This window comes from Sitophilus oryzae, unplaced genomic scaffold (genome assembly GCF_002938485.1).
Source record: "Sitophilus oryzae breed Bouriz unplaced genomic scaffold, Soryzae_2.0 scaffold_927_pilon_pilon, whole genome shotgun sequence".
NCBI lineage: Eukaryota > Metazoa > Arthropoda > Insecta > Coleoptera > Curculionidae > Sitophilus > Sitophilus oryzae.
In genome coordinates, this window is record NW_022147558.1 from 61,375 (window position 1) to 82,055 (window position 20,681).

The 20,681-nt window shown below is 32.4% G+C and overlaps 1 protein-coding gene and 1 non-coding gene across 2 annotated transcripts; both read left to right on the plus strand.

The window, feature by feature from the left end:
• Nucleotides 1-588: 588 nt before the first annotated feature.
• Nucleotides 589-14,695, plus strand: LOC115890817 (facilitated trehalose transporter Tret1-like). Its single transcript, XM_030911166.1, has 6 exons — nt 589-655; nt 746-936; nt 2,355-2,557; nt 12,087-12,132; nt 12,171-12,347; nt 13,350-14,695. The coding sequence occupies exons 1-6, from the start codon at nt 639-641 to the stop codon at nt 14,162-14,164; spliced, it is 1,449 nt and encodes a 482-aa protein (XP_030767026.1). The 5' UTR covers nt 589-638; the 3' UTR covers nt 14,165-14,695.
• A 918-nt stretch (nt 14,696-15,613) lies between these two features.
• Nucleotides 15,614-15,687, plus strand: Trnat-agu. The gene has a single exon. It is a non-coding gene; the product is annotated as a tRNA-Thr (tRNA).
• The last annotated feature ends 4,994 nt before the right edge of the window (nt 15,688-20,681 follow it).

Genomic DNA, 20,681 nt, shown 5'->3' on the forward strand with positions numbered 1-20,681 from the left:
ATATGACCTTGTCCCAACATATAGTGTTGTTAGGGCTCGTAGATACTCTCTTAGCAGTTGGGCCCATTGTTGTTGACCAACTCTGCTAATTTCCTAATATCATGGTTCCATCTCAGGGTTGGTCTTCTTCTAGGTCTATTAATTCCTCGTGGGTACCATGCTGTAGTTTTTGTGGTCCATCTGTTGTGCGTCTTTCTTGCCAGATGTCCTGCCCATTGGCACTTGAGGGATTTGATTCTGTGGATGACTGGATGATTTACCTGGGTCTTTTGTCGTATCCACTCTATTTTTTACGGTATTTCCTGGTTATAAAAGCTAATCTTTTAAAAAATAATTTTCTCGCGTCCCTGTATTTTAAATATTGTTAGTTAACTTTAACCAAGTATTCCACAGACATCGTGTTAGTGCAAATATTCTTACGAGAAACCTTCATTTTAGAAAAAAAATGCGAGTTTACAGACACTATAATACAAGATAAAACGATTTATGGGCTTATATTTTTATTTATTTAGATTAAACAATAACTAAGCACATCAGTGTATATATAAAGAAATCTTAAATCCATTTAGTTTCTTTCGATTTTCAAATTGACAGTATTATAAAGGTTTTGTTGAGATATTTGATATAGTTATTTAAAAATGTTTATTAGATTTGGGTAAGTAAGCTCGTATATCTTTATCAGAGTACGTGACTTTTTCATTAGTGATAGTGATAGTTCTGAATAAAAAATAAAAAAATGTTTTAGTTCGAAAGATGACCCATCGAATTTTAGAAGATACCTTCCTCAACTTCTGGCAGTGCTTATTAAAAACTTTAACTTATTTATTTTTGGTCTGGCGATGGCAATGCCCACAATTTTAATACCAATGTTAGGTGGAAACGATGAGGATGGTGATGAGGTCATTATTTTAAGCGATGAAGCAATTTCTTGGATTGGTAAAGATTATATCGAGAGGTGTTTCACTGATGGAATAACATGTACATTTTCTTGGCAGACGCTGGCAGTCATTGGCATCAGTCGACTATAATTACATATGTATATGGCAGATATAGGCAGCTTTCCTCGCAGTCATTGGCAGCCGCTTGGCATTAAATTTATATTTTGGCAGTACATGTGCATTTTTTACTCATTGAGACACCCCTCGGTTTATACAGGGTGTTCAAAAAAACATGTGCCATTTCTCGTCAACATAGGTCCGATTTTGCTTTGTTTCGTAACTACAGGGCGATTAAATTTTATTAAAATTTACAACACAGATATTCAGTGCTACCTACAGCAAATTAATAAAAAATAATGGTATTTAAAATAATTATAAAAGATCTATTTTTTTTTAAATTTTAACATTCTGTAATTTTAAAACTATTATAGGAAGTCTTTTCATACTTTTTGATGAGAAATCAATGAGTACTTATTTAACTTTGACCAGTTAATGACATTTTTAAAAGGTTGCTATTAATAAATAATACTAATGATAACCCATATGAACGTCTCTGGTGAACATGTCGACATTTTCTTATGATTAAAATATGTAGCACTTATAATAACTTTTACTCACAAAATTTCATTTGAATTGCTAAAAGCAATTGGAAGAAAATTACAATAAATTGAAAAAAAAATCTAAAGATTTTCACCCCCTGTAGCTACGAAACAAAGCAGAATGGGACACCTATTCTTAAATGAAAAATAAATCTAATTTTTATGAGGGGAATCTCTCCACGAGAGATGGCACATGTTTTTTGAAATACGCTGTATAATAAAAACTGATTTATATCATAAAAAGTAGTGATGGGAAAAACTCTGGGATTAATTTCAATAATTGAGTACTCGAGTTTTAAGCGATTTCAATAATCGAGCGATCGCTCGAGCGAAATATCGCTCGTATTTGAAAATACGGGTTTTCGCCCGTCGCTTGTTGTACTCGTAACGCCAAGCAGTTAGTTGCGTGCGCAGAGCAAATATTCTTTCGGTGATGAATGTCAAATAGCAAGCAATGAGCGATTCGCTTGATCGCTTGATTTAGTTTATTTCAAAGCATTGTCAACGGATCAACCAATGTCAACGGATAACTTCGTATACATTTGCTATTTGCAATGTATGTAGAAAATTCGCTCGGCTTTTTATCGAGTATGTCACATTAAAATTGGATTTCAATTTATTTCATTCTAGGGTCGTTTACGTTCGTCGCTCGTTACTCATCACTTGCATCATTCATAATCGTTCATAATCGAGCGATGTCGGTTATTTCAATAATCGAGTATTCGAGCGAATTTTTACTCTAGTTGTCCCATCTCTAATAAAAAGACATGTTTTGTTTAAAAGTAAAAAGGTCACTTTCATTCTTTTTTAATGCTAGCTTCCGTCAACCATTTGTGCGTTCCTATCGGTTGCTTATTATCGGGCTTCGTTAGCTCCCCCATGGGAAGGAAACGGTTCTTGCAAATCAACAGTTTACCGTTTTTTGGCGCCTTCCTCCTGCTCTATTTTGCGACACAGCCCTGGCAATTGTTCCTCGCTTTGAGCGTCACGGGAATATCGGGAGGATTGAGTGAGTCTCCGGTAAGTGAGGGTTGTGTAGGCTAAAGTATTTGATGGTATTTTTGTTTCGTCCTTTTATGGCTAAATGTAACTTTGAGACAGTGGCGGTGTATGGTTCAAAGTATTGAAGGGGACAAGTAAAAGAAAACAAATTGTCACGCGACCATGTCTTGAAAAATTACTTTTTTTCAAACGTCACAAAATTATTAATTTATGCAACAGCCACTACTTATACAGACATTACTCACATGTATACATGCATATAAAATAAATAATAACACACGCGTGAGTTTTTGAATTTCAAAGCCATACCATTTTATAGAAATTATCAAGCTTTATTCATAAATTACTAATTCAATTATTTATTTCAATTAACATTAACATTAAATGAAAATGATTTTTTATTGTAGATTCAGAAATTGTAAAACCTTGTATGCCTCCAGATTAGGGGATTCAATCCCGGGATTCCGGGATCCCGACGTTTTTTATCGGATTTTTTCAATCCCGGGATCCCGGGAAAATAATAACAGATCCCGGGATTTTATATAATGTAGTAAAACGCTATTTTTAAGGTTGTATATGCAAAAACTCTTTTAGTTGAATTCCTTAAAGCTGCGTATAAATATGTCGAGACGAGTGCGAGAGACACCCGAGACGAGTCAACCTCAAGCGGATTTGAGGTTGACTCGTCATATTGGGACGGGGTCTGAGCTTCGAACCGAGCCTATGCCCAGCCGGACGGCGTTGTCTCCGTTTTTTCCGGAGCCTTTGGCGAACCATCAAAAGGATTGGGGCGTCTATTTAACCAGTGGCGTATACACCGCGGCTCCGCGGAACAATTGCTTCGAGTCTCAAGGGGCACGGATTCCACTTTCCACATCCCATTTTTATATAAAAATAAATATTCTTTCCTTTATTTGTAATAATGTTAATAATGCATCCTAACTAGAAAGATGCAATTTTGTCTTCTCTAAAATAGTATAGGTATGTTCGCCAAAGTAGGTAAATCTCATATACAAAGATTTATTAGTGATTTCCTTTATAAAAACATGAACATTTTATGAAAAATGAATAAACGTAATGAACTTTTCGTCGAGTTATTAACGGCTCAAACGTAAATTATGCGCTATTTCTGCTGAACGGAATTAAAGATGTAAAACAAGCTTCTTTACATATAGGATACATAGAAGATAAGAGAGGCAAATCGAGTCTGTTGAAAAAGGTGGCCATGCTCTCAGAAGTTCCTTACGGTACTCTCATAAATAAAGGGAATCGACAAAGAAAGGAACGATCCGATATAGAAAAATCCAGAAATTTGAACTATCCAGACTACTAAGAAACTTAATTTATGGCAAATATGAAAATAATAAAGTTCGCGCCATAGAAATAATTAAAAAAAAACTCTCCGAGCTTAAAAAAAACCCTGTTCAGAAAGCACATTACGGCGAAGGTTTAAAAAACTGGGAATTGGCTTTAAAATTATATACATAATAATATTTTAAAAATTATTAATAAGCGTGCTGCAATGATGGAAAGCCATAGAATAATAATGTGGCGAATTGAATACCTTGAAAAAATATACAACTTTAGAAATATATATTATTTACAATATATGTTCCAGGTTAGTTATTGGCATTTAAATGTAGATTTTTTTAAATTAATAATTTAAATCTTAATTACTTAAATTTCTAATTTTTTAAATAAATAAAGTCGAATTAGGTCTTATCTTACAGCGCTTTCAGATGGAACGGAGCGTCCGCGACGGACCGTCCGCGACTTCGAGCAAGTACCATGAGCTTATATGAACAATTTCACCTGGGTCGCGTATGCTCCGTCCGGATGAGCTATCTTGAAAAAACATCCGTGCGGACGCTCTCCGCGTACGGTCCGCTCCATCTGAAAGCGCTGTTACTCTATTTAAAAATTTTATAGATATACAAACCACATACAAAATATATTATTGAATAAAATAATTAAAGATTCAAAAAAACGGCACTTGCAGAAGGCTCCGCCGCACGGTGGAAAGACCCAATATAAAATGTTGGACATTGACTTAAAAATAAAATTTTAAATTAAATAATTTTGGTAGAAGATTTGAATTACTTAAAGTCCAGACCGTTATATTTTATCCAACTCAAAAAAATATTTTTAATTATATGTCTGTTTGAAAAGTTTCAAATGAAGATATTACACTGACTTAATTATGGTATTCATTTCTTGTGAAACAACCTAGTTTTATAAAAACTGGCAAAGACATTAATAATTTTTTTTAACTATACATATTAGTGCAAACGATTGTTTTCACTTTAAAATAAAAGATATATATAGTCACAAAAGTTTGGGAGAACAATTGTATATAAGAGACACATAAACATTTTTTTGCTGCTAAATACTATATTTAGTAGCAAAAAAATGTGTATGTAGAAAAATAAAAAAATGGCCAAAGTTGGCCAAGACTTTATATATATCACAAGGTAGATTAAGCCTTTCTAATAACGAAACTAATTTAACATCTTGCCCCAGCTTGCCCCCCTCTAAAAATTTCCATTTAATATATTACTAATACATGCTATACTAAAATCAAAAACCTTTTCAATTCCAATAAATTAATTTAAAATTTTTAGAGTCAAATTATCTTTATTTTTTTATAAATTTATTAATATTTAATTATTAATTGGATAAATACAAAATGACGCTAAAATCAAAAACAGATACAGGGTGCTACAAATATATGGAAAACTTATAAACTATTGGAAAAAGAAAGAGGGTTAAAGTGCAGTGTTGAGGTTTTTTGTTTGTAATAAAAATATTCTAGTGCGTTGATTTACTGTTATATTCTTTATATCGTTATATAATAAAGTTATTGTACAGGGTGTCCCACTAAGAATAGCTCTCGGCTATATCTCGGAAAGTATTAGCCGTGAGGCTTGCGGAAAAAAATATTCATAACTAAAGAGACCATGAGAAAATGCTGGAAATTATTTTCAAATTTGTAGAATGCCCGCTAGAGGGCGCAACTGCTATAAAAAAATTAAAAAATGGGGTTTTTACACAACTTTGCCTAGATAAGGGATACTATAAATAATAGCTTCATAATCTTCAGTAAATTTTGAATATTTTTTGTTAGAACCATTTTCCCCTATCTGCCAAAATAAAGTGGTGGGGAAGGTTAGATCTGTTTTATTTAAATATTAATAATTCCGGACTGGATGGACGGAATCCAACTAACGGGGGCTCGTTTAAAAGACCGTTTCTTACTCTATATTATACCATATAAACAATAATAGTAAGCTTTTGAACGTAGATGCTAGGGGGCGCTGTCTTACAAATTAACAAACATTGCGCGTTTTTTCAAAAAAAATTAAATGCGATGGTATATGTAATTTTAGCTGATAGTAAAGAGTAATGAAAGCTTAAAAAGTCAGTGAAAACCGCATCTTGATATCTTCTTTCAAATCGAAGATATTAGCAAAATTATATTAAATAGGAAAATATATGTAAGCCCTTAATTACCATATTTTTATAACACGGTATCAGTAGTCTTAGATTTCAGTGGTAAAATCTAAAGCTATTTCTTTTAAAGGATCAAAACTAAAACATTCCACGACAGTTTGGCAAAGTTTATAAGCATTTAAAAATTGTAAGATTTTTCCAAAACATACTATATTTTTAGGTCACCCTGTAGATGGTTTGTAATGAGCCAACCACTTTCTTTCATTAAAATTTAAAATTGTTCTGTTTATACATTATTACGATATATAAAAATAATTTTTTCGTCTTTTGGATTAAAAGTGTTGAGAAGAAAACCTCATGTCCAACCGCTCCCATAAGCTCGTTCCACTGTGCGCCGCCGCCGCTGCCGTGCCGTTATCTCCAGGTATCTCAGTCGGCGTTCTCCAGTTTTTTTTTAATGTAAACAGTCCCAATATAATTTAAATTTATCATGAATTCCTTTAATTTATCTAGCTTGTTTTTTTACCTATTTTGAAATTAAACAAACATATACAGGGTGTTTCAAAAAACATGTTCCATCTCTCGTGGGGAAGTTCCTCACGTAAAAATAAGATTTATTTTTTATATCAACCAATCCAATTCTGCTTTAATTCGTAGCTACAGGGGGTTAAAATAGGGTTCCCAACCGTCCTCTATTCCAGAAACAGTCCTCTTTTTGATCTGATTGTCCTCTTTTCTCTCACGTATTGAAAACTTTGTTACATACCAACTTCAAAATCTAAAAAATATTCGTTTATCGCCTCAATGCTTTAAAGAATTGTTAATCTGTGTCTTTTATGTAATTTTATGTTTACTTACTCTTAGTTTATGTCTTGAAAAAAGTTTTGTTGACAATGGTTTGCTTTATTTTAATAAGTTTTGAGTATAAATATTTTTGTTTATTTTAAATATTTATCGCATACCGTTTATATAACTTTTTGGTAAATTCTCGACATTTGAGCGACGTTTCAAAAATGTTTCGCCTGTGCCTCTTTTTATCCTCTCGCCCCTATTTTTTATTTTCAAAGTTGCCAACCCTAGGTTAAGTGTTAGTTTTTTTCCATGCATTTATTATAATTTTCTTCCAAGTGCTTTTAGTAATTTGAGATCGTTTGATGACAGTGCCACCATCCTCGATTTTTTTTGTTCAATGCGAATAAGAAAATATCCTGATTATATCCTGGCCTTATCCCTTATTATTTTTATTTACAAGCAATCTTAAATTTATAACATATGCATATATTTTATTTAATTGTTAACATTAGGGTAGTTTTACCAATTGTGTATGTGTGGAATTCCACTGATATGTGTTTTTAAGTTGTTTGTTAAATTTTTAAAATTTTTGATTGTATTTTGCTCTCTTAACTTTGTAGTGTCCTGAAGATGCAAATAAATTTTGCGAAACGTCGACAAATTTAAAACAAAGGACTTCTGTTGATTTTTTTCGATCCTAATCCAATTAAAAACACAGTATACTTAAATTTATTAATTAATTTTTTAAAATATTGAATGGTATCGAATAATACTTTAATATATTTATCAATATTTTAAAGTATCGATACTTTATATTCAATACAACCGATACCAAAATATCGATACTGCCTCAGTATCGCATAGCCCTATGAAGAATTTTGTGGGTTCGCCAAAGGCTCCACTGAAAATGGATAGCCGCGAGACAACGCCGTTCGACTGGGCAGGGACTCTGCTGGAGGCTAAATCGCTCGGCTCGAGGCTATAATATGACGAATTCCGCTTGAGGTTGACTCGCCTCGTCCTCGTCTCGGCATATTAGTACGCCTTTTGGAAAGAATTTGCTATAGCCTCGTTTCATACTCGTTTCGGGTTTGTCTCGTACTTGCCTCGGCATATTTATACGCGGCTTTCGCCGCCGACAAGTGATACGTCGGTGATTCCCGGAATAATAAAAAATCTTTTGAAACAAGAAGTAGCAAATCTCTTAAAACGACTAGATATAACAAATAAAATCATATTAGGTTCTTCAGATAGTTCGGAATCGGATGAAGATTTGCCAATTGCTACTATTCAGAACAGGTACCAGGCCTTAAATGACGACGGTTTATTTTCGGAGAGGCTAGATGAAGCGTTAACCAAAAAAATGTCAAATCGAATGACAGTGCCACCAGAAAACTTGGAAGCCCAAATAAAAAATGAAATGGATACGTTCCAGAAGAGTGGACAACGTGGAACAAACTTACAACTAGCTTTTGATTTTTTAAGTACAATACCGTCTACAAGTGTAGAATCGGAAAGCTGTTATTCGTCAGCAGGCTTGATAGTTACAAAATTTTGTTCTGCTATGGGAGATGACACAATAGACAATATTATATTTTTGCGCTATTCTTTTAAAAATATGGAATAATATTATCAGTCCAGTTTCTTTTTTGTTTTGTTTGAGATTTTTAATTTTAATGTTGTTTAAGAAGAATATTTACTTATTTTTATGTTCCAAAGACTTTGTTTTTGCTTTAACTAATTAACGTTAATTTTAATAAAATGTTCTTTTAAAGTAACATCGGTAACATTATTACTGAAATCCCGAGATTCGGGGTTAAGAATCCCGGGATCCCGACAACATAAAATTGTCCGGGATTGAATCCCCTACTCCAGATGCTGTCCCTCCACTACTTGAAATTACAACGGCTCGTTCTTGAAGACTTACAGCATCTTTTTCGCAATCTCTATTTTATTGTTGATGGACTCTTCGATATATCCTTCCGCAACCGTTGCAGATCGCCATCCTCCGTGTCTTTTTAACGTTGTCATTTCACTCCTGCATTTGCCATTGATTTATCTAAATGACATCTTAATGTCAGTGCTATTTATTATTTACAAAAAAACAAAACGCACATCTACATATATTGCACAGTAACATAAACGCACCCTGATAATTTATTAATTCGCAACAATGAAAGTAGAACTGGTATATCTTTTAAATCAATTATTCTTTAGAGATTGGACATGAAACAGTTCTGCTGTTGGATAAAATTTTGTATGGCACCCGCGTGTTATAACATAAAAGTCACTTGAGAAAATTAGCCCTCTCGGCCTACGGCCTCATTTACAAGTAATTTTTCTATGTTTACGCCTGCAACCAGTGTTCTTAGAAATAACAAAATATATTATTTTTATTTACCCTTTTGCCTTTTGAGGGCTGTAACTTCTTCAAGGAAAGCATTTTAGGGCGTATGTTCATAAGAACTTTTTGTTTTATTTTTATCTGTAAAATTGACCACCAAAGTGATAAACACAAAGATACACTATTTTTTAACACCCTGTATAATTACTTACAAGGTATTACCACAAATTACCTATAACAGATGCGAAAGAAAGCGACTGCATCGGAAACCGCCCGGCAAACCCGGACAGGCCTATTGAGTGGTGTAAATACACCAGTCGTTTAGTCCGGAAACCTATGCTGTGCCGTATTCGCTTGCTGGAATGACATAGTCCGTGGTTATATGTTTCTTTTTAAAAACTCGTGTAGGATTTTTGTTGAACTTTTGAACTGTTATTTCTAAGTTTTGGTAATTTGTATATCTTATTTAAAATGGGATGCAAATGTGTTTATCTATAAGAAAAAAAAAGATATTTATAGTATAAAAAATTAATTTATTTAACAAAATTTAATTAAAAATGTGACAAAATAGTTACCTTTCTATTGGTTCTATCGGACTTTTTTCGACCATATAAATCTTTATTTGTAAACTTTAATACATCAAATATTTTCAATCTTATAAATCATTTAATGATATAAATAAGAGGAAATTTCTCACATGGGTGGTTAAATTTTATAGTTTTCATATATCAAACAGCCTCTGAGAAAAGATTTCAACTCAAAATGCCTTTAATTATGTTTGACTACATCATTAAAAAGGGTCTTCAAATACATCAATGTGATATTTGTCTAAAATTTGCAAAAGAATCCGAATCTCTGGATAACTCGAAATTATTTACCCATTTAAAAGCCTTTGATCATGAAAGTGGAAAAATTTGTTCATTTTTTTTTGACGGGCTGGAAAAATTATTTATATTAAATTTTGATGAGTTTTGCACTGAATAAAACATTCAGAGGCTGTTTGATATAATGAAAACTATAGAATTTGACCACCCATGTGAGAAATTTCCTCTTATTTACATCATTAAATTATTTATTAGATTGAAAATATTTTATGCATTAAAGTTAGTACAAAAAATAAAGATTTATACAGTCGAAAAAAGTCCGATAGAACCAATAGAAATGTAACTATTTTGTCACGTCTTTAATTAAATTTTGTTAAATAAATTATTTTTTAAACTATAAATATCTTTTTTTTTCCTAATCTCCTACGAGCTGATATAATATGACGAGCAATCTATTAAATTACTGTGAGATTATACAGAAAAGTCCACAGACTTCGAGACATAGGAAAATCAAGTCCAGTTAGCGTGTGTCCAAATTTTGACAAGTTTTCAAAAATTACAGTTTTGTTTAGACTGACATTTAATTTCGCCTGACTTCTCGGTGAATGATTTTATGGGAGTACATACAATCTAAAATTTACGGCCATGAAGAAATTAAAAACTTGGAGCAGTTAAGACAGAAAATATTTAATGCCTTTGACACTGTCACCCCTGATATGTTATCCAATGTGTGGAGGGGATTTTATGATCATTTGGGTTATTGTTTAATGCAAGAGGGAGGCACTTTTGAACAATTTTTGTAATTTTTTAAATTTCATTATCCTGTTTTTTTACCGTTTACCCATTACCTACCTTGACGGACATGGGAAAACGGAGGTCCTTTTCAGGACCGCAAATATTCTGATTGAGAAAATTGGTAACTTTTTTTTGGATTAAAAAACAAAAGTTGTTAATATAATATCAATTTAAAAGTGTTTTGGTAGTTTTAATACACACTATGATATAAAATTTATTATTATTATAATGTACATTATTAATACTATTGTTCATTCGAAATGGCATTAAGGCCCAATTGCAACAATGATTTAAATTTTTCTTAAAGATAAGTAGAGCTTAGAATGGGCTGTATTTATATTTACTTTAATATTCACCTTAAATGAGGGAATTTGACTGATACAATTTTTGAATTTGAATTGTTTTTAATGATATTAACAATTTTAGTTCAATTTTTAATAAAATTTATTTAATATTAATAGAAATCCAAGAGATTTTAAACCTCTTTTAGCGATTTATAACATTTTCAAATAAATTACAGGTGCCCTTATTTTCTATGAAAATCACACAGCTTTTTTCATAGTCGCTGCAGTTGCTATAGGTATAAAAAACTAATTTTTTAAGGTGTGAAAATTGCGGCACACGCTAAATGGACTTGATTTTTCGTATGTCTCGAAGTCTGTGTATGCCTCGATAATATATTGGTGCAGATTATTTTCACCCAAACAAATAACAACCCACACTATACATTGATGCGGATTGTCTATGAACTCTTGCTGAAGGTCACAGAAACCTGAACGCGTAATTCGGTGTTCTTTCGCATCTGTTATAGGTAATTTGTGGTATTACTTTAAATATTTTTATATTATTTGCAACGTTTGCAATGATCTAAAAAATTATTTGTGATGTTTGAAAAAAATAGCCTATTAGTTCATATCTTCAAAAATATTCTTTTCCTACAATAACAGACTATGTACGCCATTGTATTCTACGTAAAAAGTTCTATAAGAAACAGTTTTCACCTTCTCGATACTTTTCACAATAATGTCAATAATTGCAGAGATACGGGGGGTGTCCCAAATTGCAATCTCAGCATCTACATGGTCAAACGAGGTTTATAACAATTTTTGTTAAAAAAAACAGCATCTTTCGTTTGACAAAAAAGTGGGGCAGGTTTCACTAATAACGGAGATGCCGTATGTCAACTAAAATGGGACATCCTATAAATGTGCACTTGTTGGGTTGCCGCCATTGCTTCGAGGGTAAAATTGTTAAGTGTGGTCAATGTAGCTTTGTTTGTTTCGATATTTTAAACTTATTTTAACAAACCATGAAATGTTTTGGTATTTTTGTTACTTATTAGGCACTTAGCTACACAACAGAAATCACAGAACCTACTCTAAAGAGGAGCTTTGAACTCAACCTCCACTCTCTTCATCTCTTTTAGGAATACTCTTTACGTTTATTTTGGCCGCTTTTAATAGCTGGAGAACTGTAGCATTAGTTAATGCTATTATACCATTAGTGGGAGTTGTATTCTTGGCTTTACTGCCAGAATCACCTTATTGGTTGCTGGACAAAAATCGCGTTGATGATGCTAAAAGGAGTTTGGCTTGGCTGAGAGGTAAATGTTAAATGTACATGTCTTTTTCTCGATTTATTATAATTTTCTTCAAAGCGCTTTTAGTGATTCGAATGCATTTTTGAGGGTAATAGTTACTATAAGTGCTACATATTTTATTGAGAAAATGGTGTCTGCAAATTCTTCAGGAACCTGCATATGGGTTATAACTAGAATACTTTTATAAAAAAAGACTTGTGCGCCATTGACGTTTTTCTCTTGTGTAAGCCGTTTAATGCCGATTAAAAATGTTCTCTTGACATTATGTCGATTTCGATCTTCTTGTTGAGATATACCCAATTTTATTAACAACAATTAATAAAATAAAAATAAAATATAATTAATAAATTATTTATTTAATCTAATTTATTATTAAATTAAAAAAAAATATAACACTGTTTTTCAGTGCTACCTACAGCAAATTGAAAAAATGGTATTGAAATAATCACAGAAGACTTATTTTTAAAGCCCTAACATTCTGGTACCTACTTAAAACTATGCATTTCAGGTCCTATGTTTATAGGAACTTTTTTTCATATTTTTTGATGAGGAATCAAAGAGTACTTATTTAAAAGTTTGCCCAGTTAATGGCACTGACATTTTTTAAAGGTTGCTATTGGACTTGGATTAAGGTAAATTAATAAAATTGCGTTTGTCTCATCAAGGAGACCGAAATACACAAAAGTGGGACTTCCAACGGACTACACAACTTTTCTAATCAAAGAAAAAAAAATCAGTGGCGCACATGTTTTTTTTTAATTATTCCAGTGATAACCCATATTTATGATTCTCTTGTAAATCTGTCGACACTTTTTTAACATTAAAATGTGTCGTTCTTTTAGTAGCTTTTACCTTCAAAATTTCATTCGAATCACTAAAAGAACTTGGAAGAAAATTGTAATAACCCGAAAAAAAATAAAGAGTTTAACACAGGAGGTTAGCTACAAAACAAACAACAATCTCTACATGAGAACACTCTGTGTTGATCCAATAATGTATTTTTAGGATGGACAACAGTACACAACATAGAAAAAGAATTCGGCGAGATACAACACAATGTCGAAGAAAACCGCACAACCAAGAAGAGAAAATCACTTTTTAACAAAGCGACCGCAAAGTTGTACTTCAAATCAAATTTCATCAAACCCTTTTTGCTGGTAATACTCACTTTTATACTCAGTCACTTTAACGTGACTCCTTATACAACTTACGCAATTAAAATATTCAGTTTGCTGCGAGTACCGATCAACTCCTACTATGCTACTATCATCACCGGAACCTGTAACATGTCTGGATCGTTACTATGTTTAATGATATTATCAATCACTGGAAAAAGACTGCTTTCTTTTATTTCTTTGTTAGGCATCTCTATTTGTTTCTTGATAGTGGGTATATATACTTGGAGTGTTGGAGTACAATACTTCACTGATGATACATCATTACTAGATGAAACGACAACGTGGATACCCTTAGTTTTCCTTGTCCTAATGGGCTTCTTCAGTTACCTATTAAGTTTTGCCCTGCCATGGGTTATTATGGGTGAAATATACTACCACGAAGTCAGGGATGTGGCTACTGGAGTTTCTGCCGCTGTAGGGTATCTGATAGGGTTTCTAGCGAACAAAACCTTCTTGAATATGGTGTCGTGGATAACACTGGGTGGTGTATTTTGGTTTTATTCTGCTGTGACAGCCGTGGGAATTATTCTGTTGTATTTCTTTCTTCCGGAAACTGAAGGAAAGAGTTTTGGGGAGATATATGATCATTATAGTGGTGTGAAAAAGTTGGATAACAAGGTTAGAAGGGATAGGAATCATTAAGAGTGGCCATATATCAGTAATATGTTTACATGGCTAGTAAAGACTTTAAGCATCTGCCAAGAGAATGAGACTAAGGCATTTTATTAAACGTCGGCGTTTTAAACAATAGGAGGATATTTCGCAAATAGCCTATCTGTTTTCAGTCGCTTTGCAAAACGCGTAATAAAGACTAGTCAGATTGCACAACAAATTTTGCCCGGGATTAGTCAAAAGTAACCTAAATTTATCCAACGACATTTCTTGAACTTCTGTTTCAAGATTAGAAAGTAATGGCACAAAAAGTGAAAATTCTGTTAAATGGGGTATGGTTAAGGACGATTATTATAAAGATCTAAATTCATTCAAAGCATAAGAGTTCCAAAAAAAAAGAAAGCAAAGTTCTACAAAGAGGCAGCCCTGTACACAAAATTAAATTACAGAGTATAATAATTAAACGAAATATTACTATTAAGTTTTTAATATATTTTGTATTTAAAATTATCTTACTTATAATTATTATAATTTATGAAATAGGGTTCAAGTTGTTTTCGTCTAAACAATATAAAATATTGACATAAATTATTTTTTTGTATAGCAAAATATGGGGTATTTTTATTAAAGCGTAAATTATTCAATGTGCTGATGCTCATAGTTGAGTAAATTTTGATCATGTTTTATTCTGCCTGGCCTCGATTTGGCATTTTGTAAAACGACTGTAGATTTTGCAGAAGTGTACAGAAAATATCGTAATTGTTTAATATATGCCTAATTCTGCTTAGGCTTTTTGGAAAGTGACTGAAAATATGTAGATAAGCTTTTGTAAAAATTCCTTCTTTGTTTTAAAAAAGCCGGCGTTATACATTAGCCTAATTAGCAATTTCCTGAGGTGGGCCTGGAGGGGGGCAGGGGTTGAGCCTGGGGGGCCTAGGGCTTTTGTTTTTTTAAAAATGAAAAATAATTTAAAAAAACACTTTTTTTGAATAAAACGTTTACATGAATTTCCCTATCAATAAATTTCATAGACTTGGTTATCAAACCATGTTTCCGTAGATTGCTTAAATACCTACAAGTTTTCTAAAAAAATTAAAAGTAACAGATTTTTTGAACACAACAAAATAATATTAACGAAACAAAACTAAAAAACGTCATTTTACTGCATCACAAGCAAATAAAAATTAATACGTACCCAAGAGTCATAAAAAAAAATTCTAAGAGTCATAATTCAGGATTTCTCTGGGGGTGCCCAGCAGTACCTGGGGGAGGGGGGAGCCCGGCACCCCCGGGCTCCAATTTTTTACTCCAATAACAATCAATTTTTAACTCCTAACTTACTATTAGTGATTATTTCACGGATAATGTGTATTTATTTATTTTTATAATGTAATTATTGTAAGTATTGTATTAACTAAAAATATATTTGTTTACATAATTCTGTGTTTTAATATTGACAGCTTCAGGAATGGGCTCAGTGGCGCCGTGGCTTAGTTGGTTAAAGCGCCTGTCTAGTAAACAGGAGATCGTGAGTTCGAATCTCGCCGGGGCCTAACTTAATTTTTTTCTCTTTTTTTCATTTTTTCATTCCGGTTAATCAAATTTTAAAAGACTGGACCATCTATGAGCACAAAATTAAACAGTTATTTATCTATCAAGGGAATTATAAAGGCGTTAGTCACCGAGGGCAAAGTTTTTGACAATAGCTGTCGAGGTTGTTAACACTTTATAATTCCCGTGGTACGTGGTATATAGATAATTTTATTTCTTACTGAGTTTAGTATATTTTGTCCCATTTTAAAACGACACAAATGATGATTTATTAATCTTTTGGTATATTCGTATTAGCGCTGCTGGTAGGAACTTTGTTTGTTGCCAGGTTACTATTGTATTCAATGACCTATTTATAAATTGACAGTTGCTGTCAATCGAGTGCTGTTTTCTGTCAAAAAAAACTAAAATAAAAAATATCTTTATTTTGGTAAAAACAAAAATCAAACTTCAAACAAAAGTTTCAAATCACAGAAAACGAGACAAAAAATAACATTTTTCCTAAAATTTATAATAAAAAAATAATAGCTTGATAAATTTTTAAGTAACTAAAAATCGGAATATCATCTTGTCACTATTATCTTCACTTAAGGCAACTAGTTCATATAGACCAGGTCCCTTCCAAGCTTTTGGCTTTTTTATCGGTATTTTGATTTAAACATTTAAAAATAAATACCATTGTACTAGCTTTTTCGTTGCCTAGACGATTTGTTAATTTAGATTGAATTATTCCAAAACTCGTTTTTTTCTAAATCAGCTGTTGCCGCTACTGCACTGAATAACTGCTCATATAGTTGTAAGAATAACTCTTTTTTTGGCCACTCAGAGTCATGAATTACAACCGATTTCCACCAAATCATTGGATTTGTGGTTTAGAATTGTGAGAAAAATAAATACTTTGGAAATGAACAAGACTTTCTAGTAAGAGCCATTACAAGCGGAACTGGGTTTTTTTACAAGAAATTCTGGGTTTATTGAATTTAGAAGATCGAAAGCCTGTTGGTTTTGGAAATATGTTAAATTTGGTACTAAGAATCTGTAATAATATATATCATGATATATATCAATCAATAAATATCAGATATACATTGTGATATATATCATTATATATATCACTTGATATATATATATATCGGCCAACCCTGTCTAACAGTGATTCCATTTACCTATAAGGAATATAAAAAATACCTTCAGTGGCTGGGACAGAAAAACATTGTAGCAGGGAATCTCGATGAAACTGTTCTCTTCTACATTTATTATATGTGACATTAATGATGTAATGAAATTACTAGAGTAGTCAGATGAGTGTTCATTTTCATTGTATATTATTACTCAAACAACTAAATTTGAAAAATTCCTCTAAACCGTTCGATTACACCAAACGCATTCTGTCTTTTTGCCATTCCCAAGAATTTCCTTCTTAACTTTAAATGAATGCGAACCTTAAATTACGAGTGAGTGACTTGACGGCACGATGTATTGTATTTCTCCACTTTGTTGTGCAAATCGTTTCACTGTTAACTTTAACCGCGAACTGATTGAAACAAAGCATTAAGTTTTACCAATAAAAGGAACAGAACTGTCTGGCTATCTTGTGTAGCAACTAGTCGAGAGCTTATTTCTAAGTTAAAAAAATTATAAACTAAGCAAAAAAAAACTAAACAAAAAAAAATTCTTAACTTTTTTTTTAGCTTACTGTCTAACTTAACTTTTTCTGTTACTTAAAATAAAGTTTATATTTTTTATGATTTAATTACAAATGTTTAGTTAGAGAGTGTCCTTCACTTGAGAGTGTCCAAATACGCTTTTTGCGGCATAAACGGCCGTATCTCAAGAGTCTATTACGCTATACTTTCGGGTCGCTCTCAGTACATAGTCTCATATATTATATTTTAGAAATCTGCCTAAGGTTTAGCCCGATCCTGTCGTGTTAAGCCACACCCAAGATTCCAAACAGACGTGCTTTGGTTAAAGACGGTCCTACACGATGCGTCCAACGTTCGAACGAACGTTCGAACCAACATTTGACACAGTTTTCGACAATATTACAATTGGCGAATGTGTCTCCTAAACGATGCTTCGAACGTTCGTTCCAACGTTGGACGCAAACCTGGCGCTACATTTGTGAAATTAACTCAGTGTCGTACGTACTCTTGGCTTGAGCAGATATGGATAATATATTAAGTGCTGGGATTGCCGCTGGTATGATAGTTTTAAATTGCGCCAAACTGTTAAGAAGCAAAAGAACTAAAGAAGACGTATCAGGATCTTATGAATATGTCTATAGCATCATAAGCAAACCTAGATGGTTTGTATATATCTGCACTCCCAGATCCGGTTGTATAAGAATCTATAACTTTATAACTTTCCTCCTCAACGTTCTATACGTTGCCATTACAGATTCTTATTTTTTTCTTCAGTTCTGCTACTGACAAGTCTATACTCATTTCCTGAGAAATGTCACGCCAAGCATCAATTAAGGTATTCCGGTTTTTATACTCGGTATGCCTGGGATTCCATATAATTGGATATTTCTCGTAAATCGAAATAAATTCCATTATCATTTGATTATTCCACTCCATTTTAACTAAAAACGGAATATTTTGAAAGTAATTTTAGTAAAAAGTAAAATCCTATTCACATATCTAATATAAGAAGAAAATCTTGATGAATAGAAAAAGTGAATGAATAAAAGGAAATTTCAGTGTTTTCACTAAAGTAATATACCAAAAGTAAAAAAAGTAATAAAATAACCAAAAATTCTGTCAGATATTTATTAACACAAAGAAAACCAATAATTAATCTTTTTATATACCTATGTATGTAATATTTCTGGCAAAGAACAAATCACGAAAAAATTTCAGCCTGAAGAGACTACGTTTTAGCATTAAAAGCGAGGCCGCTACTGATCCCTAGTAAAATATCAGCCACGTGAAGACTCCCGTGTAGGAGCGCAGCGAACATTACTTCGAACGTTTGAAGGTCCTTTGACTCGAGTAAAATTTACCGACAAGAGCCCGAACTTGCTTCGAACGTTCGACACATGAATTTCTGCGCTCCCACACGATGTGGCGAATGCCGCGCGTTCAACGTTTGAAGGTGTTCGCCACATCGTGTAGGACCGTCTTAAGGCTTGATTAAAGTTTGCAGAGCTTCAGCATTTGCCATAAAATAGCGAGCAATTTGTTACAAAACCATATAAATTATATATCACTGTAATCACAAAACTTCAATCTATTTCCGTATTGTAACGAAATTTTAAATTATGTCTTTATTTTAGAGAAAATTTAGACCAAACACAAGGAATATTTTGTTGGTGTTTCACCATCAAAATCTTAAAAATAAAGAAGTTGTCTAAAAATGTTCAACAATACGGATATAGTATAATTCTTTATCTTTAACTCCCTTCTTCATTTGTGTAAAAATACCTAGCCAGTTTTACCTAAAACGTTAAATGCCGAACGCTTATTTTGCTACTTTTTCGGACTAATAAAATGGACTCGTAAGGGTTCCGCTTTTTCCTTTCGAGGTACGGAACACTAAAAAATACGTTGCGCTGAGATGTTTACATTTAATTTAGCTACTTTCGTTCGAAAATAGGAGAAAATCCAAATTACACTCTCGAGTACATCAGATCCCCGCTTTTTGTTTATTTTTAGACGGTCGGTAGACAAACTCATCCAGCCAGAATCTAAATATACCGGGTCTCGTACGACGGAATGTCATAAAAGATACGCGGAAAATAATAAACGTGAATAAACCGATAACTCGAATCGATACTTGTCGATGTATCTCGATGTCGGTAGTATTCGGATCAATAGAAACAAATTTCTGTTGTTGCTGACAAAAAATTCCGGTAAAAAGATCATTTGGCGCGTGTTCTCAGTGATGGTGATGAAAACATTCGTTCATTCATTGGAAAAACTATCGAACTTTAGTGAAAACTTACAACCAAAAATTCCAAAATAATTTTTTGGGGGTATATTGTAATTTTAGTGTGTTACGCATTAAGAAATGTAATTATTTTGAAAAGAAATGAGGTTAGGAACCGTCATATATGTTATGTCCTGGACCGTGAATCGTAACGTGCTTGCCAAAAATCCACTGCATATTTTTTTGATAATAAATTTTGGGTATTTAGCGTAAATAAACATATTAATATTGCTTATGAATAATAATCTTATATTTTTATTAGAACAGCTTTCCATAATAATGTTTTTTTTTCAAACGTCACTAAAGTATTAATTTTTGCGACGTGTTACTGAAACAATGATGACAATAAAAAAAAGTCATTTTGACGCCTAGGCATAAAGGAAAAGCACTTTTACGCCTGAGCACAAAAATATGAAAATATATTATTAAACTGACATGAAGTGTCAAATTCAACGAGCGTAACCATAGTTTCTTGATATATACTTACATACAAGGTATTACTTTTAAATCTTTTGATATTATTTGGAACGTTTGAAATTGCTTAAATTTCTTTTTTTAATTTTCTGATAAAAAAAACTTCTAATTTTTTTAAACAATTTAAAACTTTCTCAATAATATAAAAATATTTAAAAGTAACACCTTGTAAGTTGGTTACGTTTGCTGAATTTGACACTTTAAGTCAGTTTAATAATATATTTTCGTATTTTTATGCCTAGCAAATGCCTAGGCGTTAAAATTACTTTTCTATATTGTCAAGTACGACCCAAAAATTCGTAGAAAAAATCCAGTGGTTCTCAAAATCTAAGCCATTTTTTCAAGTTTTAAAGAAAAATAACTCGGTTATTTAAAAATCGGCACCAAAGCCCAGAAATGCCAAATATACCGGGTGCGTCTCAGAAGTGGCTCACCCCAATAACATTTTTATTTCCTCAGATAAAACAACGAGATTTGGTAAGTTAGTATATGACATTTTGGTCACTTCCTGTTTCACCGGAAATCAAACAACATCTTTTGATTTTTAAATGGCACCCTCGGTATTTTTTTACTTTATTCGATAGAAAAT

Coding starts and splice junctions, on each gene's coding strand:
- LOC115890817 (XM_030911166.1), top strand. Junction 2,558..12,086: donor GAGGATTGAGTGAGTCTCCG/GTAAGTGAGGGT, acceptor GTTACTTATTAG/GCACTTAGCTACACAACAGA. Junction 12,348..13,349: donor GAGTTTGGCTTGGCTGAGAG/GTAAATGTTAAA, acceptor ATGTATTTTTAG/GATGGACAACAGTACACAAC.